Consider the following 12,221-nt stretch of genomic DNA (forward strand, 5'->3'; position numbering starts at 1 on the left):
GCCCTCAGATAGGGCCTATCTCTTCATAGATGTCCCATGACCAGCCTCTATAGCTATTTGTGTCTTAGGCAAGGTATTCTCTCATTTTGTCCCCATTACAGTGTCCCATAGATATACAACCTGAGGCCCAAAGCAGTATAATTCCATGTTCAATAACATACAATCATGCATGTAACATTATATTTAAAATTGTTTTCCTTGAAATACTAATCTTTATTGCATGTAACATTATTATATTTAAAATTGTTTTTCTAGAAATATTAATGTTTATTGCATGTAACATTATATTTAAAGTCATTTTTCTTGAAAAAAATTAAGTAAAATAAATAATAATAACATACAATCACTGAATCTATTCCTGGTATAGACCCCCATATTTTCCTGGGTACTCATCTCAAGACTCTGATTAGGTTCCCTGAATCCCAGAGTAGTTTAGACGTCACTGTTGCTGTAAGCAGAAAGTTGGTTTCCGGTTTTAGAGAAACACACAAGTTAACAAAATGAGCCATGGCTTCTTATCAAGGTCTAGAAACAGTCGTAACACTAATGACTTACACAACTTCTCTGAACATCCTGTTCAGTCTTAGCGTACATCTCAGACAGATCACCATTCAGAATGACTTCAGCTAACGAGTTCACCAGGGGTGCATGATGTATAATTAGGAAGACCTGGTGAGAAAGAAGAAATGGGATTTGCATTCAAGTGTGCAGTCTTTCAACATCTTTCTTTCTTGATCTGCAGTGACACTGGGCTACACAAGCCCCGTACTAAGCAGCAATCTCTGTGATACAAAATCCAAAGAATGGGTGACATTCAAGAGAAATGAGTTACACGTTTTCCTTCTAGGGTTGCCCCTCCCCTCCCCCTCTCTCCCCCCACTTCATTCAGACTGTTGCCTATTTGGCTGGCTGCTCTTCAGCGGAAGGAAATGCATTAAAAGCAAGACTGTCCCTCATGGCTGGGTGAGGCCAAATCCCGCTGAAGTAAAGCACAGTGGGAAAGGAGCAGCCAAACCAGCACACTCTTTCCTCTCCACAGGCATTTCTGTGTCAAATTCGATTATGAAAAGATTAGAAGGCACCGGCCCAATACTTTAGTTATACGGGAAGAAGGGCTGGTGAGTCTTGTTCCAATCAAGGACTTGGCAAAGGATCAGCTACACAGAGATCCACCACTGGAATGAGCGCTGGCCCCTGCGGTGGGCTTCGGCACACCAGAATTTCATGGCAGTATGGGTAGGTGAGGAAACTGTGGGGAAGAAAAGCCACACGAGCCAGAGATAGACTGAATTGTGCCAGGATGCAAAATCAGAAGGCACTGGGCCATCTGGGATGGCCCGACCACCCCACCCTGTTGCCCAATATTCAGAGGAACAGCTTTAGGAATCACAGTATTCAAAACTGCCTCACAAAGCTCGTTCAGACACACCTGCTACTTTGCTTTAAAATGGAAAGGCAAACCGGTGCAGCACAGCGTAGGGTTATCTACTATTTGTATATGAAAAGGGTGTGTGCGAGCACATTTGTATTTGTTTTTATATATACACATGGAACAAGGTTTCAAACCGCGGCACTATTGTCAGGCCATAATCCTATATTTGGGGGCTGTCCGGCACACTGTAGGATATCTGGCGGCATTTCTGGTCTCTACCCACTAGGTGCCAGTAGCACTCCCCACCCCAGTTATGACAACCGAAAACATCTCCAGATGTTGCCAAACATCCCGTGGGGAGAAAGGTTTTGCAATCACTCCCAATAGAGAACCCCTGGTAGAGAACATTTCTGGAAGGACAGAGGAAAACCCTGTAACTAACCTGAAACACCAGCTGCCTCTGGGCAGTGGAACTGGGTGCCTGGGGGGGTCAGGATTCAGAGGGAGACCCCTCCCTACATGTCACTTTGTATTGTTTGAATAGGGTGAATATATTGTTAAATAAAATAAATACAATTCAAATTAAAGGTACAGGCAAAATAGCCAAATGTAGTACCTACCTACTTACTTACACACACACACACACACACACACACACACACACACACACACACAAAATATGTTTACTATCATAGAGAATACATAGTATGATCAAATGAATTCACCCATGTCCGGGGCTCTAGAAGGCATTCAACTACTAGCAATTATGATAATGAGGTAGGTAAATTTTCTCACCTTCTCATGGCCAAATTATTGCCACACTTAACTACACAACAAATCCCAATCACTGAGTTCATTCATTCCATAAATATCTACTGTGCACCTTATGTGAGTGTGACCTTAATGATCATTTAGTTATTCTTTTAATCAATCCACATTCAGTGAGTGCCTACTAAGGGCCCACTGGACAAAAGTCAACTGATTCCCACCTATGGACCCACTCAGGCTCATTCCTTCCTGAGCTCTGGATGAAGAAAAACAAGTACGGGGAGAGCCAGTAACTGCATGGTGTGTGGAAGTGTTTGCAGGCCAGACTTGAAAAGCTGGGCCAGCCTACCTGCACCACACTCTCCTTACCAGTGGCAGTTTAGTTTCAGCAGGACAGAATCCTATCATACTAAATTAATGTTGTTAATGTGAATTTTCTTGGTTTTGTGGCTGTGCTTGTAAAATAATTGGCAAGGATGATCTGATGTAAGGCTTAAGAACATGGGTTTATACCTGCTTTGAGGTTTTCACACACTTAGGCAACATTATAATAAAGCTAAATGAAAACGCAGGGGAGGAAGGGCTCTGTTCCTGAAGCTGAGGTACACCAGATTACAAGCTGTGCTTTCTGTGTGTTACTGAAACAAGTAATCAGGTGCCTGAGCTGCTGGTCCTTCACTAACAAACAGGAGGAAAGGGTTCTCAGAGTAAAGCGGGGGTCTGACCCCTCACTCCTTGGAGGAGACCCTGCCCGTGCAAGGCTCCCACAGCTGAAGCGTCCTGAGGGTGTGTTCCGTGAGATTCCTGTGGCTGAGCATCTGGCCTGCGCGGGTCCTGCCAGACTCCCAGAATCCCAAGCGGAGATGCTGGCGGATTTGTAATGAGGTGGTGGAAAAAGCTTCCAGGAGAGGCTGGGGTTTGCACTGAGCTCTGTTTCACAGAGGGGCATTCAGAAGGAGTGAGCAGCAGTGCAGAGCTCCAAGCAAACAGAGCCCCCAGAACAAGACGCTAGGAGTGAACAGTGAGCAGGCCACTGCAGATCAGCTGAGTCGCTGGGAGGAGGCTGGGTCTGCGTCTCTCGCCTCAGGCCAATGGGAGACAGCCCCACCTCAAACTCAAAATGGCCCAGGGACCAAGTTAGAAGGACATTCTCTCAGCAAAGCAAATAAATGCCTGTGCCATTTGCAGAAGTGAGAACAGAGCTCTGGTCAAACGTTTGACTACTTGACAGTCTAATGAGATGGCCTGAAAGTCTGGACTGCTTGTAATAAAAATATTTTTAAAGTTATGTAACTGGGTCGCCATGGAGTTTTTCCCTTCTTGTAAATATTACATAATTACGAGAAGGAAACACACTTAAGGGGGGGGAGGCAGACAAATTGGCTTAAGACGCAAATCTGGGAACTGAGGCTGCTACAAGATACCTTCCAGAAGGTAATCTGGGAACTAGAACCATGACAAAAGCCTTTAAAAACAGTCTCATTAGTGGAAGTCTATTAAACCAGGGTCGCTGTGTGTATGCACACAATAGTCCTGCAGTTTGGGGCTTATTTCAAAATGCCATGAATAAGACCCAGACAGTCCACATTTCCAGGGTATTTAGAACACTCCTTGGTTGTTTTGGAAACCTCAATCCTCATGGTAAAACTCAACTACCTAAGTGCCAGGTTAGATTTATTTTTCATTTCTTGTTAAATTTCCATCCACTACCATGCAGAAGATACTGGCACCTCTACTTGGTGTGTAGAAAACAGAACCCCCATTTATTTTCTTATCTTATTTCAAGATGGGGGACACCAGAGAGAAGAGAGGACAATGTGACGGGAAATTTCTGAGGGGCAGCAGCATTCCAAGGTCCCCCTCATGTGGTGGGGAAATGGGCACATGATCAAACATACCTGCGACAGAAGATAGAGCGACACCGGCAGGCTGATTTTGGGCCGTTCTCCTCCCTTGAACGTTGAGGGGAAAGAAAGAGGGAGAAGCCCAGGTCACACAAGTGAATGGCACACAACACATGCAGCCAAAAGCTGTCTGTCTGGAGAAGAGGCACCCTGCCCCTGACTTCCTCCGGAGCCCGGAGCTATTCTGGCCTGGCGCTGGCTACTCAAACGCCCACTCTGCAAAAGAAATTCACCACCAAATCCCATTCAATGCCATTTGCAAGACTATGATTTTTCCACCTGAGAAATCTTTCATCATTAGTCACGGATTAGAGGTTGGACCCAAAAGAAGAAATGGCTCCTTAAATTACCAAGAATGTTAATTTTTCCCAGCTGGGACATGGAGAGCCCAAGTCCCGGCCTGCCAGGAAAGCCCCCCTCCTCCCCAGGGGCCTATTCTCAGGAAGAGCTTTTAAAATGGGGCAGGGAGACTGCGGTACTATAGCCTCTGAAAAGCCTCTCCTTTGCACTGAGCCTCACCGAACTCCAGCTCACACCAACCCTGAGAGGATCTTCAGGACCCTGGTTTTGCTCAGGGAGGTTAACTGCCGTGTCCAAGGTCAAGAGTAAGGAAAGGGAAGAGATAGAATTTAAACCCAGGTCTGAAAAAGCCACTTGCCATGCTTTCTGTCTGCCCCCCAGAGCTGCCTCTGCTAGACTTGGTTAGGGTTGCAATTTTCTTCCATTTACTTTTTAGTAAGAATCTCCATCTTCTACCTCCAGAAAGAAAGCTGCACCCCTGTGAGACACATCTGGCTCTGTCCCACCTCCTGCTAAGGCCTCTGCCCCTTAACTCTGGGAGGGACTGGGCAGAAGGCCTCCACTCCCTGAAGCAGCATTTCTCATGGGGGAAGCAGAGAACTACCAGCTCAGAATTTCCTGGGGGCAGAAGGGGGCAGGTTAAATATGGAGATTTCTGGTCCACCCCAGACCCAATGGACCAGCATCCCTGAAAAGGGAAGGACACCTGAGGATGTGCACTTTTAAGAAAAGCAGGCATTCTCCCGAGGGACTCTGAGCCTGTTAACTGGGGACAGTCATTGCCCTGGAAGCTTTTCAAGTGCATTCCAACCCTTCATGTCCATTTTGTGCAAGTTTTGTGGCTGGATGGATCTTTTCCAAATCAATTAACCCTGGCAACTACCAGAAAAAGTTACCAAGGATGAGAACACCTCAAGAGAAAGATGCACAGAAGCCAAAAACCTAAATTCATAGAGGTTTCCTGTTTCATTCTGATGTCAGTATTCTTTTCTCATTCACTTTTACAGTTTTTACAATCTACCCCCTTCACACACACACTCCTCGCCCACTCCTTTGCCTTCGCCCTCCCCCTCCCCCTACTTCCAGGAAATAAGAGGAAAGGAAAAGAAAACCAGTGTGCTTTGAAAGGAATCGCTCGCAGGCTCAAAGCTGTGGCCCCTTGCAAAGCTCAGCCCTATTCAAGGTGACTGTCCTTCCCTCCTTCTGAAGACCTTCAGCCCGCAAGAGCAATGGGGCCAGGCCCCCAGACCCACCTTGTCCTGGTTCTCCAGTGAGTACACGTAGAGGGGCAGGAAGAGTCTGTTGAGCAGGTGGTCCGTGAGCACGTCATTGAGGAACTCACAGTTGATGATCAGGATGTCATTAAGATAGTGCAGGTGGTCCAGGTGCTCAGCCACCAGGTCACTCAGTTTTCCTCGATTCCGGTGCCTGCCAATAAAAATGACAACCTCAGTCTGGAATCCAAAGCTCAGAGCCCTTGGACCTAGACCAATGGCCTGAGACTTAGGTCACTGGGTGCACTCATTCATACAGCAAATATCTGAATTAGTTTCAAGAAACATCTATCCTGCCCTACCAGTGGGGGACACAAAGGGAAAAGGACCTAGGCCTTTTGATGTATTGATTTTAGGGGACTCATGGGGTACCCCGCCCTCTGGGGGCCCCAGTATAACTCACCCTCCCCCCGCCCCCCCCGCCAACGACCACCACCACAACCACAAAAAAAGATGGATAAACAAAGCAAAAAACCAGCTAAGCTCTTGGCAAGCCATTTCACAAGAGGAGCCACTAGCCAATGTGGCAAGATCCCCTTGCTCCCAAGATAAGCAGTATTAATGGAGCAATAAATCCTTGCTAATTAAAATGCTCTAGAGGAGTTCTGAGGAGAAAAGCAGGCCTCAGCAGCTACGTGCGACCCACTGGCCCTGACCTTATGTGGGACAGAGCGCAAGGACATGACACCCTACCTCAGGCCCCAGCAGGTCTCTATCTCCTTGCAGTGAACCAATAGCATGCTGGTTGGCCCCATGGGTGAGTCAGTGTCAACCTCACAAAGGATGGCAGAGCCCCTAAAAAGCTGGTGGGCTCATTTTCCCCACCCCCAAAGTGGTATCTGTTACAAAAAGTAATCTAGATAGGGTAAGACATTTTGTTTGTATTATGGGTATTACTCAAGTAATAGATAGCCATTTTAGAAGACAGAAAATTAAATAAAATAAAATAAAGCAGTCTCCTCTAGCTCCACCACTAAAAGATGATACTTTTGGACTTGTGTCCCTACATTCCGTTTTTCCATATTTCTATCTCCCCACAGTCTCACCTAAGATGCAGGTGTTATATATCTATCCATCCAGTCATCTCTACTTTAAAATTGGGATCAATTTTGCTTCTTTTATATATCTTTGGATAATCATCCTTTATTATACTTGAATACGATACGTAGTAAGTATTTATGGCACATACATGTTGTAAAGCCTAATCGTGTAATGCAGCGGTTCTCAACCTGTGGGTCGCGGCCCCATTGGCAGTCGAACGACCCTTTCACAGGGGTAGCCCAAGACCATCCTGCATATCAGATATTTACATTATGATTCATAACAGTAGCAACATTACAGTTATGAAGTAGCAACGAAAATAATTTTATGGTTGGGTCACAACATGAGGAACTGTATTTAAAGGGCCAGAAGGTTGAGAATCACTAGTGTAATGAGTACCTATGGACCACAGCCCACCTGAGACCTAGAGCAGTCATACGCCTTTCACAAGCTTCACCCCACTGGAGATACTGTGGAAATTCTTCTCCCACAGGATATCTAATGCACTTTACTTTTTATCTAAACCTTTACTTTAAAAAACTCTTATCATAGCAATACATGCAGATGAGTTTAAAAATCAAATAGTACTGATAAGCTGATAAGAAAAAAAAAATAGCAGCTCCTGGCCCAACCTCCCCCACCCCTGCCCACTCGCCACAGGAGGTGGTTTTTAACTTTTAGCTGTTTCTGTGGATAGTTCCGTATTTCTATAAAATCGGCGAGAACCTCTATTTTGTGACTGAGCTGCATTATGTTATGCATTATGTTATGACAGAACCCTTTGTGCTCCTTCCACTCCTTCCCCCCAATAGTCATTAACAACTGATGTTGACATTATCATAGCCATTCACTGCAGAGACAAACAGAGGACTAGGGGTTCATGTCCTTCCTTGTATAACCTGTTCTTCTCTCTGGAGTTAACTGCCTCCTTATGTTTCATATCTACACCTGCTCAAATCCATATGAAATTGCTCCATCAGATTTGCCATCCACTTTTCCTTGCTTTTTAAAAAAATTTTAATTTAAATTCTTTATTGTTTAAAGTATTACATATGTCACCTTTCCCCCCCATTGACCTCTCCCGGGCCGCTCCCACCCCTCCTTGCTTCTTTGTCAACATGAGATCTAATATGCTCTCTCTCTAGTCCCCTCCCCCTAGGGAACCTCCTTCCAGAGTCCCTTTATCATCCTGAGTCCTTCTGGGTGTGCCTCTCACAAGTCTGTGCAAAGCTGTCACTCTGGGACAGTGGTTCTCAACTGACGGCAATCTTAAAGGAGACATTTGGCAATGTCTGGAGACATGTTTCGTTGTCACAACTGCAAAAGGAGTGCTACTGGCATCTAGTGGGTAAAGGTCACAGATGCTGCTAAACAGTTTACAATGCACAGGACAGCCCCACAACAGAAAATTAGTTAGTTCAAGAGACCAAGAGTGCCTGTTGGAGAAATCTTTCTCTGGAATTTCTATTCATTACTCTAGGGCCCAAATTACCATCTTCATCTTTTTAAAAAAACAAAAACAACAAAAAAAACCCAGAGATATATTGAGATATAATTCACATACCGTAAAATTCGCCCATTTAAATCACAAAATTTAATGGGTTTAGTGTATTTGTAGAGTTATCTAAACATCATCACAATCAATTTTAGAACTTTTTTATCCCCTCCCCTCGAAAAAGACCTATACTCAGAGCCAGTTACTTTCCATTTCCCCCATAAACCCCCCTCCTCCAGTCCTACAAAACACTAATCTACTCTTTGACTCTATGGATTTGCCTATTCTGGACATTTCATATGAATGCAATCATGCAATACGTGGTCCTTTGTGTCTGGCTTCTTTCACCAGCACAATGCATTTCAGGTTCCTCCATGGTGCAGCATGCATGAGTGCTTCATTCCTTTTTACTGCCAAATACTATTCCATTGTATGCAAATACATTTTGTTTATTCATTCACCAGCTGACAAATCACTTTCATCTTTTTACCAGCGGCCTATCACCCCATCTACAGGTGTGCCGATTTTACTAACCCTCATCCTCTCTGGAAGGTATCTGAGTTGTCTCCAGTTTCCCACTATTACAAAAAGTAGACAGTTGGGTGAAACCTTTCAGAGTATGTAAGTCCATATCATGCCTACACATAAGCGAGTAAGTTTTGTTTTAATGTTTATTTTTCCTCGATTAAAAGGAAATTCTCCCCTAGTCACTCTGTCTACCTAACAAGTACCCCACGAGGTCACTTACTCCTCATCAGTCTGCACACAGTTATCAAGTTCGATCACGTGGCTCCCGATGAACCAGACCAAATTGGAGAAGTAAGGGACAGCAGTTTTATCTCTGATATAATGTAGCATGGCCTGGTTATCCACTGGGAAAATTCACAAAAGAAGAGAAAAAAAGAGTCAAGCTACCAAAAATAACTTGGGGGAGATTAAAAAAAAATAAAAGAAACCATAATAAAAAAGTCAGCTACTATAATCTGAATCTTTTCTGTTTTCCCTGAAAATACTTGAAAATGGTTATTTTATTCATAAAACTATACTTATCAGGCAGTTCTTATACTATTTTTATCATTAATAAAATTAATTAATTGAGTTCAACTTTAATAGTGCATTAGAAAGCCTACTTATCAGTGGTGTGTTTAGCTAGACTACAATGAAAGCTACATTCTTAAGCAAGTTTCCTGTGTATACATGTAATGATAAGTTAAGAAAGCGAAAAATCAGAGGTTAATAACTTACATGACACTGGAATAAGGAACACGGGACTCGTCATTGAAGGAAAGGCAAAAAACAGACAACGGTTAACAGGGTTAGGAACTGGGATGGTGAGACAGCTGCTCAGAGGGAGAGAGCTAGGGCAGGAGGCATCTAAACTAAAAGACACAGGTTAGAAGAGAACAAGAGAAAACAGGTAACAGGAGGCAGCAGAATTGCAGCCTGGAGCAGGTCGCAAACTCAGAAGCCCGGCTGGCAGACAACTCTGAGTGAAGCCAGCAGGCCTGGCCAGTGAACTGGGGAGCATAACTGCAAAGGGGGCAACTGCTCCTCAGCACAGGTTCACCACCATCCTGCAGGACTGTGAGCCCAGAATAGCCAAATCTGCATTTTCAAGTCAAAAATCCAGATTATTACCCAAGATCTTCTAATTTTTAAATACTGGCAACTATAGTCCTGGCTGGTGTGCTCGGTGGTTAGAGTGTCGGCCTACACACCGAAGGGTCACAGGTTCAATACGTACTGATGGGTCACAGGGTTGCAGGTTTGATCCCTGGCCCCAGTCAAGGCCCATGCAGGAGGCAACCAATCGATGTGTCTCTCTCACATTCAATGTTTCTCTCTCTCCCTCCCCTACCTTTCCACCCCTCCTTTTAACTGTGTCTGAAAATCAATGGAAAAAATATCCTCGGGTGAGGATTAAAAAAAAAATACGATATAATTTTTCAAAAAATATCTAAGCCAATTAAAAATTGTCTGAGGACTGGATTCATCTAACCAGGCCCTCAGATTTCGACCTCTGAATAGACCCCACTGAGCTCTTAGAAAGGCTCTTCAATTTAACACAATCCCAGAACTAGGCTGGAGTGAGTCCCTGAGGAGCTCTTGCCCTTCCCAATTAGGGGTCATCTCAAGTAACAACATGTGAATTTGTGAAAGCCAAAGCCCTTTGGTCCCTGAGAAACAGTCCCAGCTTCAGTGTGGTGATTACAGGGAAACTAACCAGAAGGTATTATCCTAAGGGTCAATTCCAGATGGGAAAGGGAGAGGGGACTTGTGTGCAGCCAGCCTTGGTGCTGGTGTGGGCAGGGAGCTGTGGTAGCCTTTCTCTTGGAGGCAATGATTTGGGTATTAAGTTCATCTTGAAAGAAAGGAGGGCTTTGCAGCAGGCTGAGAATACAATATTGCCCCCTGCTGTTCATGATGTGAAATGCTTTTATACATGATTTAAAGATAACATACCCCCTGGAAGATATTTTATAGGCCAAAACAGGAAAATTTAAATCTAACGTTTAAAAGATAACTCTGCTTTATCTAATTATCACATGACCACTCCAAGTCCCACATGTGCCTCTCTTAGAACACTACTACTTCTGTGTTAGCACTAAGATAACTTACATGACACCGGAATAAGGGACAAAACTGAGTATGCAGGGAAAAGACAGTGGTACAAAATTCCTGTAAGGGGCCAGCTAAATGTCCAATGCCTACAAGCCCTTTGTGAGACAAGCAACCACAGCTACAGTAAATGAGCTCCTGAGAGGGAGCACTCGCTGCAAGGCAGAAATCATAAGGAAAACTTACCTTTGTAGACGTTCAACGTGATGGTTCTTACAGCAATTCTAACCATGCTTTCAGGGTGATTGAAAAATTTGATGGCTTCTGTGTACAGGGCAAAGTCATTAGTGTGCTAAAACAAAAGAAGTACCAAAAAGGAGTTACAAACCCATAAGACAGGCCTGCCCCCACCCCAGCTTTCTGAATCCTATCACAGACATCAAAGACCCCCAAAAAATATTACCAACATGGACATTAAGCCAGTGGTTCACTCCCAATGGGGAATGTCGGAAGGAATGGAGAAGGGAGATCATGGAATAGAAAACAGTCCAGACCCAGGCTAACGATCTGTCCTACCACTTCCTAGCTGTGTGATGTAATATTTCTAAGCCTCTATTTCTTCATCTAGAAAATGGGGATAATAATTCCCACTTCATAACTGCCAGGAATAAATGAAGTTACTTCCAACACAATGCTAACTCCAGCACCTGATACCTAATAAGTACTCGGTAGATGCTGCTAAAAAAAAAAAAAAAAAAAAAAGCAAACGTCAAGTTTTACTACATCCAGAATAAAAGTGTATACAATATCATGGTGGAGGAGGGTCTTAGGACTAGTCTGTCATTAAAAAGGGGTCATCAGAACAGACAAAACAGTTCAGAACCACAGAACTCCCCTGAAGAGGGCCTAGAAGAGAAAGCTGGCGTACTCGGCTGCCGTCTTCTGGCCAGTTTTCCCACAGGCTCCAGAGCCAACTGAGGAGCACTCACGGCAGCAAGGGAGTGGGGACGAGGCCACCTCCAGCCACCACCACAGTCTAATAAGAAAAACACGACTGTAAGCACCAGAAGTCAAGTGTGCACTTAACAATTTGGTAGCAACTGTACTGGCCCACATGAAAGAGGAAACCAAGCCCACCTCAACAATGAGGCTCCCACCACTCCTCTGGTGACCAGCAGGATCTTCTTCCAGAAGCATCACTCTGGCCCCAGAATCCCAGCATCCTGCCCTCTTAGCTGGGTGCACAGAAGCCCAGGTGCACCTGAGTGGAGGGATAGTGTTTCTCTCTCTGATCTGAACTTTGCAGGTGGGTTTTCTTCCACCTGGAAGAGCCCCTCAGAAAATGCTAATATCATCAAGTGGTCTCTAAACATGTTTATTGAGCACCTACTATGTGGCAAGGCCACACAATGTTGATTTTTCAAATTGCCACAGTTTTTGTGATTGGCAGCTAGTATTCTTCCCTTTGAGGCCAGCTCTTCCCCACTACCAATCCAGACAAACAAAAC

At 44.5% G+C, this 12,221-nt stretch overlaps 1 protein-coding gene across 11 annotated transcripts in view; it reads right to left on the minus strand.

The window, feature by feature from the left end:
• The window catches only part of CLEC16A (C-type lectin domain containing 16A), a 223,024-nt gene that overhangs the window by 183,107 nt on the left and 27,696 nt on the right, over positions 1-12,221 (minus strand). For 8 of the 11 annotated variants that reach the window (XM_036308096.1, XM_036308102.1, XM_036308100.1 and 5 more), the window contains 6 exons: positions 10,960-11,065; positions 9,400-9,405; positions 8,903-9,026; positions 5,598-5,772; positions 4,039-4,092; positions 556-669 (listed from right to left, as the gene is read on the minus strand). In XM_036308096.1, the coding sequence (XP_036163989.1) occupies positions 556-669; positions 4,039-4,092; positions 5,598-5,772; positions 8,903-9,026; positions 9,400-9,405; positions 10,960-11,065 (579 nt within the window). The remainder of the gene's footprint in view (positions 1-555; positions 670-4,038; positions 4,093-5,597; positions 5,773-8,902; positions 9,027-9,399; positions 9,406-10,959; positions 11,066-12,221) is intronic. The other 3 variants (XM_036308097.1, XM_036308104.1, XM_036308107.1) reach the window with 1 other exon arrangement.

Source organism: Myotis myotis, unplaced genomic scaffold (assembly GCF_014108235.1).
Source record: "Myotis myotis isolate mMyoMyo1 unplaced genomic scaffold, mMyoMyo1.p scaffold_m19_p_5, whole genome shotgun sequence".
In the NCBI taxonomy this organism is placed as follows: Eukaryota; Metazoa; Chordata; class Mammalia; order Chiroptera; family Vespertilionidae; genus Myotis; species Myotis myotis.